This window comes from Entelurus aequoreus, linkage group LG03 (genome assembly GCF_033978785.1).
Source record: "Entelurus aequoreus isolate RoL-2023_Sb linkage group LG03, RoL_Eaeq_v1.1, whole genome shotgun sequence".
NCBI lineage: Eukaryota > Metazoa > Chordata > Actinopteri > Syngnathiformes > Syngnathidae > Entelurus > Entelurus aequoreus.
This window is the reverse complement of record NC_084733.1, coordinates 45,671,522-45,691,182: the sequence shown is the minus strand read 5'-3', so window position 1 is coordinate 45,691,182 and position 19,661 is coordinate 45,671,522. Positions and strand designations below refer to the sequence as shown.

Sequence of the window (19,661 nt, the reverse complement as noted above, 5' to 3'; positions counted from 1 at the left end):
ATGGTCACCAACACAATAGTCTGCATTGTCACGAGAGAAGTAAGACAGGTCTTAAATTACCTTTGCTTCGATCCCTCAAGGCCAACCTAAGCAAATCTCCCACACCTACTTTTCCCCCTGCATGCCTGTGCTCAACCTGAACGTTCTCAGCGCTATTTCTCACGTAAATGTCAAAGGTAACACCTGAGTTTTAGACCATTCATGGACAATATAGTTCTAATAATGAACTTTTTAAAACACTTAATACGTGTATCACTTTTGTGTTACACAGGAGAATAAAACCAATGTAGAAACAATGACGATCAAAAAAGATATCTACCGTGTTAAATGTTAATGATCCGGACGTCTTCTCTCTCCATTTGCAGCCTTAATTTCCTGTACGAGTCCAAACTTTCACCGAGCAGAGACAGCAGACTTCAGGTGAAACATTTCTGCTGGAAATTAGGCAAAAGTAGTCAGGAAGCTTTACTAGGGTGAGAACTTCGACGCAGATGTTTGTCGGGAAGTCAGCTCAAATGTGTCCCGGTTGTCAGAGCGGCTCCGTCTGAGGACGCCCCGCCGGGCCGCGGAAGGTAAATGACAAGAAGGTGGCGCTGGCGCTGAAGTGGACGAGAAGGCACAGCGACCCACCTGGAGGATGATGGCCGCTCAGGTGAGGGAGAAGTCCCGCGGTCTGTGTCAGGGGGACATCTAGTGGCCAGTATGGAGAATTACATTTAAACGCTGATGCAATTGATAGACATACAGACAGATAAACAGACAGATAGACAGATAAACAGACAGATAGACAGACAGACAGACAGACAGACAGGTAGATAGATAGATAGATAGATAGATAGATAGATAGATAGATAGATAGATAGATAGATAGATAGATAGATAGATAGATAGATAGATAGATAGATAAACAGACAAATATACATATAGATGGACAGATAGATAGATAGCTTGGTAAGTAGGTGGGTAGATGAGATAATTATTCATGCGTTCGTTACGTCTCGCCTCAATTACTGTAACGTATTATTTTCGGGCCTCCCCATGTCTAGCATTAAAATATTACAGTTGTTACAAAATGCGGCTGCTAGACTTTTGACAAGATCAAGAAAGTTTGATCATATTACGCCTATACTGGCTCAGCTGCACTGGCTTCCTGTGCACTTAAGATGCGACTTTAAGGTTTTACTACTTACATATAAAATACTAAACGGTCTAGCTCCATCCTAATTTGCTGATTGTATTGTACCATATGTCCCAGCCAGAAATCTGCGTTCAAAGAACTCCGGCTTATTAGTGATTCCCAGAGCCCAAAAAAAGTCTGCGGGCTATAGAGTGTTTTCTATTCGGGCTCCAGCCCTACCGGTAACAGTTAGAGATGCTACCTCAGTAGAAGCATTCAAGTCTCATCTTAAAACTCATTTGTATGCACTAGCCTTTAAATAGACCCCTTTTTAGACCAGTTGATCTGCCGTCTCTTTTCTGCTCTGCCCCCCTCTCCTGCGTGGAGAGGTTATTAGGTAACCACAGATGATTCGCTAGCTGTTCAAAGTCGTGACCCGGGGTGGACCACTCATATGTGCTTCAGTTGATGACGTCTCTGTGCTGCTGACTTGTCTCCACTCAAGATTATCCCCTGCTGGCCCCACTATGGACTGGACTCTCACACCATTAACTAGATCCACTCGACGTCCATTGCACCGGTCGCCCAGAGGGGGTCCCCACATCTGCGGTCCCCTCCAAGGTTTCTCATTGTATCCCATTGGGTTGAGTTTTTACTTGCCCTGATGTGGGATCTGAGCCGAGGATGTCGTTGTGGCTTGTGCAGCCCTTTGACACACTCGTGATTTAGGGCTATATAAATAAACTTTGATTGATTGATTGATAGATAGATGGATGGATGGAGGTTAGGTGGGTACATGGACGAATGGATGCATGGAGGGTATAGTGGGTAGATGGATGGATGGATGATGGATGGAGGGCATAGGTAGGTGGGTAGATGAATGAATGGGTGGATGGATATACAGAGGATGGTAGATGAAATTAGATTGGATTTGATTTGAATGGAATTAAATGTAATAACCTGATAAGAGAGAAAATATGTGGATTTTCTTCAAGGTGTGAAAGTTGTGTTCGTAGCTAACTAAACCAAACCCGCCTTCCTGGCCTCTCCTCCTTTGATTGTGCGCCCCTCTGTGAAAAAAGTTTGGACTGCCCAGCTTTAGATTGTAGAGCAGTGGTTCACAGACTTCTTTCACCAAGTATCACCTCAGAAAATACTAGTAGTGTAGTATGCCGAAGTATTCATTAAAACAAAGCAGAGGTTTTATTTAACTGGTATATTTAAAATGTTTGGCCACTGTAATATCACATACAGTTTGAACAGTAACATTAAGTTTGAATATATAGAAAAACAAAACACTCTACTTTAATGAACTGATTATTTGGCGTACCACTAGTGGTACACAAACCACATTTTGAGAATCACTAGTCCCTATTTTAGATTTTCTATAAAACATAACATTTATGCCAAATTGTTGTATGGGGTCATTTGGAGCATGTAGGCCACTCTGCACTAGGCACTAACACCTTAATTTGATCCTCCGTGGGGTTCAGACCGACTTCTGCCTAAGCCAAGGATAGTATTACCACTCTGACTCCAGTTGTTATTAATAAACGCAAAGTGGCCCTCTGTTTTGCTGGAGTCATAAACAGGCAGGGAGAGTTCTAAAGCTGCGAAAGACCTGGACCAACCATTTCTTTTTTTACAAATCAAGTAAGTAGAAATAATTAATGTTAAATGTTTTGTACTTAAAGTGTGATTTACAACAATCACCATCATGAGTACATGAGCTTTAACTTGTTAATCTAATCTTTTACTAGTGTGATTATTTGATCATCATCTGATTAATGACTTTCTTCTCTGGCTCGTCTTGCAGTTGTCATGGAAAAACACACATCAATTGACGATGGGAAAGACATGGCACCAACTAAGGAGTCACACACGGAGCACACCATTTTTGAGGATAATAGACAAAGTTGTGATACCAACTTGGACAACATTCCAAAGATGGACTGGTCAGACATGGAAAACCTAGGACAGATTTTTGAGCAATGGATCAAGCAGGTGTCTCATTTGGAAATGCGGAGGGATGAGTTGATAAAAGAGCTCCTGTTTCTGCAAGAACCCATGATGAGTGTTGTGGAGCACCTGAGAGGAGCGCTGGTAGATAAGCGCAGGCTGGTCACACTGGCTGAGATGGACTACATGTTTGTGTTGGAAGAAGTGCAGCAGGTAAAAAGGAAACTATTTGTCACTACCAGAGACTGCATTGGCAGCCATGTAACACTGGCTCAACAAGAGTACCAGGTGGCTCAGTCAGCACTTACTAAGGTAGTAAACCAGGGTCTCTGTGGCCTATGTGTTCATTTCCTTTTGCAGTGGTGTGCCGTACACTGTTCTTCAAAAGTATATTTTAGAAGCTTTTCATGTTAACTACACTGCTAAATGTCTATGGATGTTCTCATTCACCCAAGTCATTACATTCTCAGGGCATTCAATCGATCGCAACTAGACTGTTCAGATTTCCTTGGATGTTTTGTCTCTCATTTGAGCAGGCTTGACTAGATCTGACCAATCTAAGAGTATGAACTAATGAAGCCTAACCAGACAAGTCTTCTAAGGCAAACTGAACAGCCCTGTTGTGATGGAATTAATACCCAGAGAATACACTGCTAAATATACATTTTACAGTGAGTACACTTTACCACATTTCCCACAGGAGGAGCTCAACGCTCATGTCCAAAGCTTGAAGGAAGAGTTGTCTCAGCTCCAGGAGGCCCACCAGAACCAGCTCACCACTTTGAGGGATCAGGCCAAAAAGCCCTACAGATCGAGAGCCATGAGCGATGTCAGCCAGTGCCGCCAAGCTTCTGTACGCCTGCAGCGACGGCTCAGCGTCAGCATGAAGGAGCTGGAGGGCTGGTACGAGCCTCGACTTATAGCACTGCTGAAGAGGAGGCAGTTTGGAGAGAAGGCCTTAAGAATGAGTAAGGGACAGGCAGTGGGCTTAAGAACTCAACTGGGGACCCTTAAAGAAGAGGTACAAAGATTGGAGGAGAAGAGATCTTCAATGGAACAAAGAATTAACCTGATGGAGCAAGAGAGGGAGGAGTTGACCACACAACACAAGGTACAATAGCCTTTAGGGATGTTCTCATTTATCCAGGTCATTGTATTATCAAAGCATTCAATCGATTGCAACCAGACTGTTGGTTTTTCCAGTTAAGAGTATAAATAGTTAAGACTTTTGACACCAGTATCTAGACCAGAACTGACCAATCTATGAGCATGAACTAATTAAGCCTGCTCGGATGAGGGGCAAAGCATCCTCTAAAATAAACTGAACATTCCAGTTGCAATCAATTGAATGCTCTGACAAAAGTTACAGCTCCTCAAGGCGCTGGCAAGCAGATATTTCGGACAATTGATACCAAGAATGCTTCTCCACTCAGGAGGTCGAGGAGGAGTTAAAGGAGACTTTGAGGAAATTGGTCCTGGAGTTTGAGATTAAAAAAAGACATTCAAGTGATTTGCAGACTCTCACAAATGATATCTTAAAAGAACTATCACAACTCAGGTGGGTTTTAACAAGCTTTACATTTCAAACTCATTAAAAGTAATGCTGTTGAACAAATACATTAACAGAGTATTGTAAGAGTACCGTAGTTACATTACAACATTACATTGAGGAAAAACAAGCTAATAAAATATTTTTGACACAACAGCAGCAACGGTAATACTAAAGTATTCTTCCTTGTCCAGAGTCCGTGATGAACCAAGTGAAGCTCCTGCAAAGGAACATGCCCAGGATTCTACTTGTAGTCAAACCACTTGATCTCCAGACCCAGTTTTGCACATCATTTTGTGGCAATCCAACATGAAACATTAACTACTGAATTGCAAAATACCTGTTCCTGCTACCAAAACTAAATTATAAAACAAAGCTCACCAATTTACTGCAAATATTTATTATGAATATACTTAAGTACACAAGAGGACTGATGCAGCACAAATAGAAGAAACGCAGAGGGGAACAAATGGAGACGAGACAACACAGAAGCTGGAAATTCTTACTACTTTTTTTGCACAAATAAAGTGAAAACCTACATATGTACATTGTTTATAAAAATGGATCTCAGTAGAAATGTCTTGAGCACAACTAAATTTCAAGAAAGATTTGAATAATCAAACCATCAAAAAACACTGGAATAATGGACAATTCCTTGATGGTTTCATCAGGTTGAATAACTGGGATTATGACAAATACAGACCTAAAATTCAGACCAGTTCAGACAGATTTAAATATGTCACAAGAGCATTATATCCAGAAACACTGGTATCCAAAATGAATATTAAAAAATACATGAGTCTGCACACCACATTGGAAACAGATTATTTCAACAAGCAGATCAAAAATGTGCTGAATGGATTCATGCTTGGACCTCAGAATCTGCTGCTCCTTCTGGGTCCTCATCGTTGTAAATGTTTTCTGCCTGTAGAGAAGAGAACATGTTCTATTATTATTTCTAATTAGAACAAATATTGTGTTAACTCAAAAATACTGGGTCTCTGCAGGTTTCAACATGTAAAATTTAAGACTTAAGACTTTTTTAAGACCATCTTGAAAATAATTTAAGACCATTTCACATCCATATGGACAAAAATATGAAGACAAAGTAAAATCAGTTACGTTTATCTTTGTAAAGTTGTGCAAGTGTTTGTGGCGTTTCAGCATCTTTTGACACAGACTTATCCTGGATTCTTTACTTTTACATTATCATTCCATTCACTTTCACCACCATGTTTAAAAACGCTCCCCTCCTCGATGGCTGCACATATGGGTACTTAACACTTCATATGTTTCCATCCACCGGGTTCAACCGTGCATTAAATGGATCGTTCAGGAGACACAAGTCGTTGAACTTTTACTTACAAATTTCTAAGAACTTTCAAAATCGTATTTAAGACCCTTTATGAGATTTTAGGAGAATTTTAGACATTTTAAGGCCTTAAATTCAAATTATTAGATTAAAGACTTTTTAAGATCCCATAGATACCCTGAAATATTACCATTTGCCAGACTTGCATTATGTTGTCCTCTGACACAGAACAGATGACCCATGGTTCATTGGGGTTCCAAGAAAAGTCTGATATCTTTGCCGTGTGTCCACCATGGATGAACTTAAGAATAAAGAACACATGTGTTAGAAACATAACAGTCACGCTACTTTTTATATTTAAAAATATCTGTCAGGAAGCTATTTGTAAAAACTCACCAGAAGCTCAGGTGGGCCATCTTCTGCATCCTCAGGAGACTGCTCCTCTCCAATCTTACTCAAGTCCCACACATTGAGCCTTCTGTCTGTGCCACTGGAGGCCAGGATGGTTTCGTTATGAGGAGACCACTGCACCTATTTTGCAAAGGTGGGATGTCACATCTCTACTACACTATCTCTACAAGGGAATAATCATCAATTAAGCTTGACAGTTGACTAGTTTACCAACTTACTTCTTCTGTCGTTAAGTAAAAAAGTTATTCAGTATGATTTATTGTTAAACAATTTTATAAACGAGGATTCAATTTATTGATCAAGTTAGTTCTACCTGGAATATCTCATCTTTGTGAGACTCAAAGGAGTGCAGCTTCAGTTTTAGATTCCTCAAGTCCCAAAGAGCCACAGTCTAAAAACACATTGGAATAATGAAGTACCACTGAAAGAATTATGTCAACAGTGACTAGTATAGAGAGGGCAGACTCACCTTGTCTGCTGAGCCTGTTGCCAGGATGAACTCACTGTAAGGGTTGAAAGACAAGCAGTTGACCTCAGCAGTGTGAGCATCCACTGCATGGCTGGGCTTAGAGGTGTTGTTGGACCGTGTGTCCCATCTTTAAAAAATAAAAAAGTGAATTAGTTTTAAAACTAACAAAACGTTTATCTTAAGTTAAACTTGGCTTACATCTAAGGTTGGGCGGTACCCCGGTATTACAAATTATATCGGTATATTTTTGAAAAAGGTATGTAATAGAGACATACTGTTACATCCATTGGGATGTAACAGTTTTGTAAATACAGCGGTGTAAAGGTTCAAAAGCTTCTCAATGACGCCACTGACGCGTGACAGTATCAAATAAAAACTTGGGTGTCGTTTTTTCTGGCTCTTTTACTTTGGCGGGTCTGAAAATAAACGCCATCTCCCATAATCCTCTGTGCAGCATGGAGCCGCACTCTGGGGGCATGGAGCGAAAATGAAAGCAGGAAGTGGAGTGTGTCCCATTTCTTAATAGACAGAAGAATTGTTTTTTCCCCTTAAAATCCGTTCATAACTTTTTAGGTTATGTTGCTAACAAACAGACAAACAAACCCTGGCAAAAACATAACCTCTGTGGCGGAGGTAATGATGCACTCCACGTTCATCTCGAGTGTCCATTTGGGAGGTATTTACATTATTAAAAGTTAAAATGTAAGTTAACTTTTAAGAAACAGCATTTTCAAAACTGATAGAAAAAAATGTCCTCTCTTCTCTGAAAGTAAAAGTTGACAGACAGCGGATGTTCCCGCACAATTATTTGCACTTAAAAACAGTGGTTTGTAGTAATAAATATAATTACAATATTTAAGCATTATGTTTATGTTCAATTACAGTAAGTGTGTTTATCCTAAACCAGTAGTGTCCAAACTTTGACTCTATGGCTGCATTTGGGGACGCACGCACGCACGCACACAATCTGAAAAGGTGTTAGCTGCAGTGGCAATATTGTCACTTGCCATACAGCATCCTGCAGTTGGCAAGCTTGGGAGTTACTGGCTTAAAGTTTTATGGGAATAACGGTCTTCTTGAAATATTGAATAAAAAAAAACAACACTATTGTTTAATTATTTTCAAGTTGCTGCTGATTTTTTAAATGTGATCTTAACCCAGGGTTTTTATTCTATATTTTGGCCTTTTGTGCTTTTATTAGCTGAGGATTTGAGCAGAGCTAAAAGGGAAGTTAAGTTTTTCCTCACAATGACAGAATTGCGTTTAGAATCCCGATAAAATGTGAATAAAGCAATAAAAACATTTTTCAAGGATAACTCTTGAACTAAACATGCCATACGTCTAAATTTGACTATAGTAATCTATGTTAGATTAGATAGTTCTACTTGGAACGTGTGCATGTAGATTATACTTTACTATTCTTTTATTTTTTTAAGGCTTTTTAATATTTTTATGTACAACTATTCATGCATTACACTTAAAAATTTCCAGAAAATTACTAGTATCTGTTTCAATAAAACAACCTTCTGGTACTCCGGTTTCCTCCCACCTCCAAAGACATGCACCTGGGAATAGGCTGACTGGCAACACTAAATTGGCCCTAGTGTGCGAATGTAAATACTTCAATTCAATTCAATGTCGTCTATTTGTGTTGGCCCTGTGAAAAGGTGGCAACTTGCCCAGGGTGTACCTTTGCCTTCTGCCTGAGTGCAGCTAGGATAGGCTCTAGCCCCCCCGCAACTCCAAGAAAATAGATGGATGGACACACATATTTGGGTTTGACTTAGTCTAACCTTTATATTACGATATATATGTAGTAAATCGATATCCAGCCAAAATACATGTATATCGGGATATCAGCTTAGGTTCATATCGCCCAGCCCTACTTACATCATCAGTTTCTGGTCATCAGCCACAGAGCCAAAGAGCGACTCGTGGAGCAGATGCCAGGAGACATCCTCCACAACAGCAGTATGGCCTGTGAAGATGGTTTTGGCATCCACAATCTTTCCCTCCTTAGGCACTGTGCTGATATCCCACAAACAGATAGTCTGTCAATATAAAGCAGATGAAGTTAAGAAACTAACAAACTTGGCAAAAACACATTTTAAAAGTATGACAGTTGAACTTTTCACGGTAAAAGGTAGCCACAAAGTGCTTACTCACATGGTCATCAGAAGCACTGAGGAGGCAGCCACTTAGGTTCGGATTCCAGGAGAGGCCGTAACCCTCTTTCTGGTGACCTCTCAAGCGGAGGTCTGGGGTGCACTCTCCAGAGGGGTCTAGTATGACAACATGAATGTTTTAAAAACAAAAAAGCCACACCTGTTAATCCAAAATTAAGAAGTGTGGCCTGGCTGTCACCTGGCTTGGAGGGGTGCTTTGTGTAATCAAAGACCAGCACATCGCTGGTGGGGGTCTTGGTGGCGATGATGCAAGGGTTCTGGGGCATGTAGCGGGCTCTGTTCACTTCTCCTTCATGATTGATCTTGATCTCAATTTCTATCTTGCCACTTACAGAACCAAACCCACCAAACTCTGAAACGCCAAAGAACACATCTACAATTTAAAAGTCATAATGGCCATGATGCATTTTTTATGATCTTTAATGATCAGCACAGTAAAGCACTAAATAATAGGACTGAACAATTATGGAAAATAATCACAATTATTTTGATTGATATTGAAATCACGAGTAATAACACGATTATTCACTCATTTTAAATATAATTTAGAAGAACTAGATATAAATCAGTAATGAATGAATAAGTAAGAAAAATAATACATTTGAATAATAAAAGCAAGAGGAAAAAATTAATTTAGTTTTTTCCGTTTACATTTTTTCTAATTCCATGTTTTTACCTTTTACTCTTATTTTACCACCACAGAGTGTGTGCTTTTGTGTCATAATTACAATTTAATAAAAGGTTTGGTGCAATACATCTTTAGACAATTTGACCAGTATTTTAAGTCAAAGCTTAATTGTGTTAATGTATCAATAAGTGCTGTAAGTACACTATGCTTGTGTAAGGTACTTTTTTGAAACTTAAAATTTGATCAGCACAGTCAGACAGGATGTTGTGCACAGGGCTGCTATTGTGTGAGTGGGGGGGGGGGGGCTTGGTGCTGTTCTGAGAACGACAAGTTTGGAGAAGACTCGAGGCTACAGGGTTTCCCCTTAATATAATTGAATATTATACATACATTCATTGCCGCCACACATTGAAAATAAAAAGTTTTTTTAACATGAAAATAAATTAAAGTAATGTAATGTATTGTAGCTTCCAGAAGAAGTCAAAGTCCGACACTATTTTTAATTTTTATTTCCAATCGTATAACAAATTGCAACAGGTTTTACCTCCTGTGCAAACACTTTCGTCTCCATGCTTCCCCAGACACATAACAACACTTCTTCATTCTCCGTCAATCCCCTTTTAGGCACGAACAGTGTGTTTGATCAAATCAAAACCACACAAACATAAAACATTATCACCAGCAGATTATTACAGTATGAATGGCTGTATATAGCTTATTATGTGTGCACTATTGACTAGTGATGCACCGAAAACTCAGCCACCGGAAAAAGACTGACCACCGGAACAGCGTTGCCAAAACCGGATGTAAACAAAACACACGCGATTGTCTGGAGCGAGTCAGCATGTCTGCGATGTGGACGTAAGTTTAATATATCCCAGATATATCCGCGGACAGCGATCTACAATATGTGCAAAAATTAAGAGGACAGTGGCGGCTTTTAAAGAGCGAAAGTCGACTGGAACAGCAGCGAGATGCTGGATTTGTTGCTAGTCATTCTTAATTCATTAACAGTCTCTAGACCAGGGGTCCCCAAACTACGGCCCGCGGGCCGCTTACGGCCCGCCAGTGTCCAAAATCCGGCCCTTGGGAAGCCCCAGGTTTAAATTTCTATTTATTTATTTATTTTCTTATATCGTTTTTTTAAAATCTGTCCTTTCTAATCCATTTTCTACTGCTCTAGACACTTGAAACATTCTCAACAAAGTACATTGTACAATAAGCAGCAACAATTGAATATATGGCAAAACGATATAAAACATATGTTAATACTGATTAGTTTAAAATGTATACATTTATGCGATGACGTCATGTTGATCACATCCCTAACGATGCCCCCACCGCCACCAGTATCTTGGAAATCTAGGAGAAATCCTGGGCTGTCAAAAAAAAAGGGTAGAGCCTTTGAAGTTGAAAATGCTGCTCAGTTTGAACATAGATCTTACATCTATGATGTCGTTCACAACACCACCAGCAGATGAGATGTGTTGTGGGTGTATGGATTGTTCTTGATAGCTTTAGCTTTGTAGTCTAGTCTGTGTTTCAGTTAGCTGTCTCTACGTTTTTTAGTTTTGGAAGGGGCGGTTCAGTGTTTTGGGGATTAATGAGCGGTACTTGACACATTTTTCCAAACAAATGTTCCTTCTCCTTACAATGACAGCATTTCATCACATTCATGTCAATTTCCATGATATTCTGCATTTAACAGGGGATTCTATTTCTTCCAGGGTTTCTGCAGGTTTCAACAAACTAAGTTTAAGACATACTTTTTTGAGACCATAATGAATACAAGTTAAGACCATTTCACATCAATACAGACAAACACATTAAGGAAAATCAGAGAGCCAGAATGAATTTGAAGTATATGAATTAATTCACTGTTCTTTCACATTGGAAAAAAAAAGAAGGTTAAATTAACTAAATATACCAGAAGCCTCTCTGTTGTAAAGTAACTGAGCTTTTTCAGATTTGCCATAGAACTGTTGTCTTGCAAAGGGTGCAGTGTGCTTTATATCAAGTGTTGTCACATAATAGTAGAGGAAAGTACAAAACTATATTGTCTGTGAAAAAGGACAGTTATCTCTACTAAAGCTAAATGGTTAACTTTTAAAGTGTTTTAGTGGTTGAGAAAACATAAAAACATCTACACTACTACTAATGTATCTGCACAAAATTGTGAAAAACAGTGCAGACAGAGCGATGGAAAAAAAAGTAAACACTAAATCGACAGCCTTTATAGCTTTTAATGTCAGTTGCCGTATAAACTTGATTAGGTATGACAAGCTTATTCGGATAAATAACAGAAATAATATAAAAGTATTTTTTTTTATATAGTTTTACTTCTTTGAGTGCACTATTACAACATGTGCTTACTTTATGTACCGGTAAAAGTATGATTTCACTAGTAAGCCTCTCATATTGATCTCCTTAGGCAATTGGCACCTAACCCAAATTGTGACATCTGTGAAAACACTACACACGTTTCCATCCACCGACTTCAACCATGCATTAAAAGGGAACTGCACATTGTTTGGAATTTTGCCTATAGTTCACAATCACTATGAGAGACAATAACACATATGTCTGTTTTTTTTTTTATTAGGATTTTAAAGATGATAAAAAATGCTTGTAAAATGCGGCTAATGGGAGTCACGGTTGTAGCCTTCAAAGCCCTCCAAGACAACTTAAAAAAAACAACATCTACGTTTTGCAAGTTTATATATAGTAACAAACACGTTCATAACGATATGTAATATGTTCAATATTTACCATCCATCCATCCATTTTCTACCGCTTGTCCCTCTTGGGGTCGCTGCAGCCTATCCCAGCTGCACTCTGTATTTTGATCATTTAATTTCCGGGAGTGACTTCTTTTGTGCATTGATTTCTGTTTCCATAGCAGTGTGTGTTCCTACATCTGGATACAAAACGCTTGTGTTTTCTAATCATTGCAGACTTGGTAACAAACAACAAAGACGACTATTTTTTAGACAAATGAGAATTCACAACCTTATATTTTTGAAGCTGAAAGAACAAAGAGTTAACTGCTGCTTATAGAAGCGGGCACAAAGAAGAGGGTGAAACGTTGGAACAGACAGAAGCAGATAGAGGTGAAACGGACTCAAAGCTGCAAATGTGGAACTTGAAGCCAAACTATTTAGACATAAATGGTGTGCTTACCCATAATTAACTGGAAAAAACGTCTATCGAGTGAGTCACACTCTATATTGATTATGATACACGCAGCACGTCATGCATGTTATTACAACTACAGTACATACGCTGTCTGGTAGGTCTGTACAAACAAAACATGAAATGTGGGATAATACTGTACAGATATTAAAATATGACTGTTCATGTTTTTTAGTCAGTACAAATTGGTGTCGTATCGCAGTGTTGTGCACTACAAACTTAAACGCTTTTCATGCTGATGTGGAAGCAGGCTTATCTCTTGCGGTAGATAGCTTCTACGGCTAATACAGAAGCACGCCGATGTGTTACAACGCTAGAAAGAGAGTTCCTCAGTGTTCACTCTTCCAATAATGTTGCTACAGTTTGGTTATTATACGGGTTACGGAACATAAATTAAGTATTGAATGCATTTTTAAAGTGATTTAGTGGTAGAATTGATTGTTCCCATTAACTGCATTGCTAGCTACTTAGAACGAGCCGATTTTTGCATGTTAGAAATGTTGGCAAAATTCCAAAAAGTGCAGTTCCCTTTTAAATTGATCATTTTGGAGTCACAAAACATTGAACTTGCATATACCCATAATATGCAAGTAATTTGGCTTAGCAGTGGGCTTTCGTTAAGTTTTCTCCGCTGCTATGCTATGCCATAACACACCGCTGCGCAGGCACAGCACACTAGCTTATGGTGCTCAATAAATTCTGAACAGGAAGCACAGGTAGCCTACTTTAAATTTGGTTTTGTAGTTACATCATAGCGTCCTCAAATATTAAAAGCAAGACTGAAGTTTATGCAAGTTTTTAATAAAAGTAACGTTATTAGTTTCTTTTATTATAGACCTTAATAAGATTTTAAGAAAATTGGAGACATTTCAAGGCCTTAAGTTCAAATTGTTGTATTTAAGACTTTTTAGGACATCGCGTTATTGGTCAATTCTATGATCCAGTTGGCAGTTACGTTAACGTGGAAATCATATGCCTTACTTTTCTTTGTTGAGTTTATTGATTATTGATTAGGCATACTAGCACTGTGTCAAATAAAAAGAAGCAACAATGGTGAGATCCCAAACTATATTCTCCCAAAACATATTTATATTGGTGTGTTGATTATCAGCCCCACAAAAAAGAAATAAAATCATTTACAGACTTAAGCACCGGACTGCATTTAATTTTATACTATTCCTAAAGCCTACATAATGCCTTCTTACCGCCTTTTTCACTGTCATAATGTGAGGCATCAAACTGAGCATCATCATTTGGTAGTTGAACGCTAGCAATCACAAGGTGATTCTGCTCATCTGAAGTGTGTGTCCCGAGAACCAGCCTGTGCACACTGTAGTCTTTTCCTTCAGGTCTGTAAAAAGGGACCAACAAAACGTAAGTAGGTCAAACATCCTTTTCTTGCTATGTTTTATTGCAGGTGAATCTCCCACCTACCTGGAGACATCTGGCAGCCACTGGGCAGTGAGACTGGGCCACTCAAGGGCGTGAGTCATGACCAGGTCATAGAGAAAAGGGGTGTTCTTTTTCCAGATCTTGTACTCCTCATTGATTACCCTCTCCTCCACAGCATCATCAAACGCAGCTGTGGGTAGAGCAAAACTGATTGAGACAGCATAATTGAATGAAGCAAAGTTTGACTAGGCAGTTTTTTTTATCATCTCGATGCATCACATAATTAACACAACAACATAAGGAAGATGGACATAGTGCAGTTAATTTACATTTTGGTGGTACAGAAGCGAGACAGCACCTTACTTGCTCGCAGTAAGGTCTATTAAGCTAACATAATAAATGCTGCTACAGTAAGTTGACTAAATGCAAAAGTGCGACTCAACCCGCAACTAGACTGTTAGTGCAAGCCACGACTAGAGGTGGAATAAAATGTTTCCTCTCATTAGTAAATTCAAACCGGCTTATTTAGCACTCTCGTGGCAGCTAACGCTACAGTAGCTAACAGCTAGCTCGCTAGTTTGTAACAATGAGCTGAGATGCGGGCAAACGCGCCAACACCGGTCCAACTAGTCTCACAGTTTCCATATTTTGGGCTCTGACAAACACGGTTTCGTCATATGAATTAGGAGCGCCATCTGCCTTACCTTCTTTGTCCGCCATCATGTTTCTTGTTTAACCGCTAATACTTATACAAAAATGCGTATTTTATGGGAGAGCGCTTTGAAGGCTGCACGAGCGCTTGCAATGGCGCCAACTCCGTAGAAGACTATCAGCCAATTGCTGAAGAGTAAACTGAACCGGAAGTGCGACACAACTTGAGTGTGCCGCCTACCGACCGTAGTCAAACCGAGAGAGCCTGTTCTACACGACGTGCCTGAAGTTCTTTTCCGGCAAACTCTTTGAACGCTGAACGATTTGTGGCCGAAATGGACGACCGCAAGCTAGACCTGACGGAGGCCCAGGAAAAAACCAAATCAAAATACCCGCCAATTGACAAGAAATACGAATGTAAGTGACATGTGATAGTTTAAGAGCTAGCTTAAATTGTTCTCATTTTAAGTATTGCTAGAGGCTAGATACACACATCGATAGTAGCGACACCAGGGTGGTATTAGTACAGTGTTGTGTCGATATCATATCATTATTTTTACAAATGTCTGCCTATTTGCTGTGTTGTCTCTATTATTTTTTACAGGTATAGCATTTATGTATTATTTACAAACAATGGGAATACTGCAAGTGAGTTTGAGACACACGAAGGCTCTGGGGAAATAAATGCAAAGTAATTGAATTAGAGTCATTAGTTATTTTGCCCTTTCTTGGATCAGGACCACAAGACTGAGAATACTTATTTCATGTTGCATTTAGAAACTTAATTACCGGAACAGATTTCCAGTTTTCAGTAACTAAAATAAACTTCAAATCTTATCACCATGTGTTTGTTTATTACAGACTTGGATCATACAGCAGATGTACAGTGAGTGTTTCATGGATGGCTAAATTACCAGCAGATCTGACTAATTTTGGTGACAAACTCAGTCATGTATTTGTAAAAGGGGAACTCAATTTTTGGGAATTTTGCCTATCATTCACAATTTTTATGTGAGACAAGAACACATGTGTTTTTCTTTTTTTATGCATTCTAAAACTGTAAAGAAACATGAGCAAAAGTAGGCTAATGATGGAGGTAATGAGATTCGGTCTATTCTCTAAAAACATCTAAAAATGTCCAAAGTTTTATATACACACTGTAAGTATATGTGTAATGTAGTAACAGGAAAATTCATAATAACATGTAATACATATGTATTTTGGTCATTTTAGACACACAGACGCATTACAAAATTCGCTATTTCTTTCAACAACTACTACTTCTAATACTTGTGGCAGACTTCATGAAAGAAAACAATTACTACTTTGGGACAAATTATGAGCCAAAACCTTATTTTTATCAGCCTGATTATACGGAGGACCCCGAGAGGGACAAGCGGTAGAAAATGGATGTGCAACAAGTTTTAAAAGTTGAGTGGTAAACAGATCCAGCAAGCAGCACCATGCTGAACAAGAAATACAAACTATGTACATAAAACAATCACTTACTGTACAATGTCTACTGTCTGTGAGAATGCTGACTGATGGGATGTTCCTAACTTCCTGTTTGGATAAAGAATTAATAATAATCTTCAAACAGGTGAAAAAAAAAAGAAGAGGCGCAAACGAGCATCTTAAGTCTTTCTCGCCATCTCCGGGTCTAAGTTGAATGTCAAAGTTGACCATCTTCTCGGCTTATGGCCAGAACCTTCTACTGTAGAAGTGAGACGCATGATTTATAATCCTGAATTAACTTTGACCAACTCCGAGGCGATGTAGCTGCTCACCGGCTTGGTATGTCAATAGCTGCATAAGCAAATTTCCTCTCTGTGATCACGGCGCCGTTAGTTCCTTGGCCTTAGCGCCTATAATAACAATAGCACTCATACTTAGTTAATATTCAGGTCAGGTTTTGAGATGTAAGTGGAGTATTGTTGGCTGTTTTTGGATGTGTTCTAACAGGGGTTTATGGGCGTAGTAGATTACTCCCATTAGCTTCTTTGTTAGCCACCTTGTATATTACAAAATAGAATGCAAAAAAAAAGAAAAAACATGTGTTCTTGTCTCACATAGGGACTGTGAATGATAGGCAAAATTCCAAAAAAGTGCAGTTCCATTTATGTTAAAATGTGATCCACCTTTTAAGAATCCACTCCTGGGGAGGATCTTTGGAGGAAGCCTTTGAGCAATGTGCCATGGGAATGTTTGGCTACATGACAGACACGGAAACAGTTGAACCGATTGATACTGTTAAAGTGGAGTCAGAAGGTAACCACGCAAATACAGTTTTCTAATTAAAATGATTGATCCTGTACAAATATTAATACCATCATCCTGCTGTATTTAGGTGATGACATGGAATCTCTGCTTTTCCATTTCCTTGATGACTGGCTATACAAGTTTAGTGCAGAAATATTCTTTATTCCTAGGGTGAGTAGTCAGACATTGCTTAAAAGGGCGCGCGCCATAGTGTGAATTTATAGATACAAAAATCATGGCTGTCTTCTTATCCACAAGTTGTAGTAGAGATAAATTGGTAATCACTTTCTTCTTCTTTTTTTTTTTCAAAGTAGTTTTATTGTCAGTTTTCTTAATAATTTAAACAACAGATAAACATATACACATATAATATTAAAATGTATGAATAAATAAATAAAATATGAAAATAAAAATAATGAATAAAGAAGGTTTTTACACAGATTATAACATGTAAAAACAAAATACACACAAAGAGCCTTAACATATCAGTTGAATGTCCACTTTCATCAATTACATCAATTATGCCAAGACAAATACTTCTTAGGGGGGTTGACTACAGTTTAGGGTATTCCAAGATAGGTCTCCACACACCACAACATTTCTGTAACTTAACAGATATATCTCAGTTTTTCAATGTGTAGAATTCCCACTTGCTCCCTCAACCAGGCTTCAAACTTAGTAATCACTTTCTTCTAACTGCATAATGGAGAGGCCACAGACTTTTAAAGCACATAATCTGTTAGCCAGGTATTTTTGAGTTAGTGTCATAATGTGAAGACACATACATTACATTGTTGTATTTGTCGTTAAATACTGCAGTGCATGATTTATTGTTTTCTTCTAACAGGAAGTTAAAGTTTTGCACATAGACAGAATGCACTTTAAGATTCGTTCCATCGGGTAAGTATTTTGAGCCCCTCACTAAAATAAGACCTATAAGTAAAAAAAATGCATTCTCTTAAATCCTATCTTCCTCATCTTGTACTTTTTTCTGGTGTGTGTGTTTGTGTTGAAGGTGGGGTGAAGAATTCTCTTTGGCAAAGCATCCACAGGTAAGAATCCTGCTTGACAGTTGGTAAAAGGAAAATTACAAAATGAAAGGTAGCATACAGTATGACTGTGTTTGTCATTCTAGGGTACAGAAGTGAAAGCCATTACATACTCTGCAATGCAAATCCACGACAAGGAAAAAGCTGAGATATTTGCAATTGTTGATATCTGATGCCTGAAAAATGTTCATCACGTGTTGGTTCGTTGGGACTGCAATACTTTTTAGCCATATTAAGTGGCATTATTTTTACGTAAGAAATGACAGATCTGAATTGTAACTTATTGTTTGCTTCTAAATTCTGTAGCAGATTCATTATTTATCATGAGTGCTTCAACAAAAGACAATAATAACTAAATCATGATCTGATTTTTTTGAAACGACTTGTCCAGGGTGTACCCCGCCTTCCGCCCGATTGTAGCTGAGATAGGCTCCAGCGCCCCCCGCGACCCCCAAGGGAATAAGCGGTAGAAAATGGATGGATGGATATTGCTATTAAAAGGGAACTGCACACGTTTGGAATTTTCACAATCATAATGAGTGACAAGAACACACGTTTCTTTTCTTTTTTTAGGTTTCTAAAGATGAGAAAAATGCGGCTAATGGGAGTCACTGTTGAAGCCTTCAAAGCCCTCTAAAAAACTTTCAAAACCCTCCATTAACATTTTATATACTGTACACACTGCAAGTCTATATATAATGTAGTAACAGACACGTTCATAACAATATGTATAATATGTACAATATTTACCGTATTTTTGTCATTTTAATCATTGCCGGAACTTCTTTCCTTAGCGCACTTATTTCTGTTTCCATAGCAGCACACTTCTGACTTCTGGCTACAAATGTATTTATTCTAATCATGGTAATAGAAGAGAAAGATGGCTATTTTTTGACAAATGAGGATTCACAACCTTATCTATCTGAAGCTGACTATACGGAGGATGAATTGCTGCTTATAGAAGCAGGCACGAAGGAAGGGTGAAACCGAGCAGACGGAAGCCGAGAAGAGTATGGTCGGCGTGACTTGGTCACGGTGTTAATTTGGAACTTGGAGCCAAGCTATGCCGACATAATTAGAGTTCTTACCCAAAATAAACCGGAAAAAATGTCCCTGGCCAGCTAGACCAAACAAACAACTGTCCGTCGAGTGAGCCATTATAATATTGATCATCACGGAGCACATCATGCTTGTTATTACAACTACAGTACATACAGTATGCTGTCGAGCTAACTGTGTACAAACAAAACAGGAAATGTGGGCTAATACTTTATATATCATGCAATATGATGGTTCATGTTTTTCAGTCAGTACAGATCGGTGTAATATTTCATTGTGTTCTGCATTACAAACTCAAAAGCTATTCAGCTGCTGGCGTAAAAGCTAGCTTACCTCTTGCCGCAGCTAGCTTATGACTAGTATCGTTGCATGCTGTCCAAGCGATGTGTTACTATCCTACAATAACAATGTCCCTACAGCTTGGTTAT

General features: G+C 38.7%; 4 protein-coding genes across 5 annotated transcripts in view; 2 read left to right on the top strand and 2 right to left on the bottom strand.

Moving 5' to 3' along the window:
• Nucleotides 1–628, bottom strand: part of LOC133646499 (uncharacterized protein KIAA1522 homolog) — an 85,792-nt gene extending 85,164 nt beyond the window's left edge. Inside the window, exon 1 of the mRNA XM_062041928.1 lies at nucleotides 320–628. The gene's annotated coding sequence lies outside the window, so the exon portion shown is untranslated. The remainder of the gene's footprint in view (nucleotides 1–319) is intronic.
• A 2,310-nt stretch (nucleotides 629–2,938) lies between these two features.
• LOC133645916 (syncoilin-like) lies at nucleotides 2,939–4,892 on the top strand. The gene is made up of 4 exons (XM_062040845.1): nucleotides 2,939–3,388; nucleotides 3,777–4,187; nucleotides 4,510–4,634; nucleotides 4,820–4,892. Exons 1-4 carry the CDS (start codon nucleotides 2,939–2,941, stop codon nucleotides 4,890–4,892), a joined length of 1,059 nt encoding a protein of 352 aa, XP_061896829.1.
• A 113-nt stretch (nucleotides 4,893–5,005) lies between these two features.
• On the bottom strand, nucleotides 5,006–15,127 carry LOC133646497 (histone-binding protein RBBP4). The gene is made up of 11 exons (XM_062041923.1): nucleotides 14,920–15,127; nucleotides 14,258–14,405; nucleotides 14,029–14,174; nucleotides 9,182–9,355; nucleotides 8,984–9,099; nucleotides 8,708–8,868; nucleotides 6,818–6,944; nucleotides 6,662–6,739; nucleotides 6,334–6,468; nucleotides 6,128–6,238; nucleotides 5,006–5,550 (listed from the first exon to the last, which is right to left on the bottom strand). Exons 1-11 carry the CDS (start codon nucleotides 14,936–14,938, stop codon nucleotides 5,488–5,490), a joined length of 1,278 nt encoding a protein of 425 aa, XP_061897907.1. The 5' UTR covers nucleotides 14,939–15,127; the 3' UTR covers nucleotides 5,006–5,487.
• Nucleotides 14,732–18,684, top strand: LOC133646498 (protein archease). 2 transcript variants are annotated; one of them, XM_062041924.1, is made up of 7 exons: nucleotides 14,732–15,283; nucleotides 15,728–15,752; nucleotides 17,013–17,134; nucleotides 17,214–17,296; nucleotides 17,973–18,025; nucleotides 18,141–18,177; nucleotides 18,261–18,684. In XM_062041924.1, the coding sequence occupies exons 1-7, from the start codon at nucleotides 15,202–15,204 to the stop codon at nucleotides 18,345–18,347; spliced, it is 489 nt and encodes a 162-aa protein (XP_061897908.1). In that variant the 5' UTR covers nucleotides 14,732–15,201; the 3' UTR covers nucleotides 18,348–18,684. The 2 variants fall into 2 exon arrangements, with proteins under 2 accessions (XP_061897908.1, XP_061897909.1); XM_062041925.1 differs by having other exon boundaries at nucleotides 14,740–15,283; nucleotides 15,728–15,801.
• The last annotated feature ends 977 nt before the right edge of the window (nucleotides 18,685–19,661 follow it).

Bases quoted from the DNA above. Each gene is read 5' to 3' on its own strand.
- LOC133646498 (XM_062041924.1), top strand. From the start codon at position 15,202: ATGGACGACCGCAAGCTAGACCTGACGGAGGCCCAGGAAAAAACCAAA. The intron at 17,135-17,213 runs GTAACCACGCAA...TGCTGTATTTAG, and splicing joins TGTTAAAGTGGAGTCAGAAG to GTGATGACATGGAATCTCTG. The intron at 18,026-18,140 runs GTAAGTATTTTG...TTTGTGTTGAAG, and splicing joins TTTAAGATTCGTTCCATCGG to GTGGGGTGAAGAATTCTCTT.
- LOC133646497 (XM_062041923.1), bottom strand. The intron at 6,945-8,707 runs GTAAGTAGGGCT...TATTTTTTAAAG, and splicing joins GATGACCAGAAACTGATGAT to ATGGGACACACGGTCCAACA. The intron at 6,469-6,661 runs GTAGAACTAACT...TTTGCAAAATAG, and splicing joins ACAAAGATGAGATATTCCAG to GTGCAGTGGTCTCCTCATAA.
- LOC133645916 (XM_062040845.1), top strand. From the start codon at position 2,939: ATGGAAAAACACACATCAATTGACGATGGGAAAGACATGGCACCAACT. The intron at 3,389-3,776 runs GTAGTAAACCAG...CATTTCCCACAG, and splicing joins CTCAGTCAGCACTTACTAAG to GAGGAGCTCAACGCTCATGT. The intron at 4,635-4,819 runs GTGGGTTTTAAC...TTCCTTGTCCAG, and splicing joins AAAGAACTATCACAACTCAG to AGTCCGTGATGAACCAAGTG.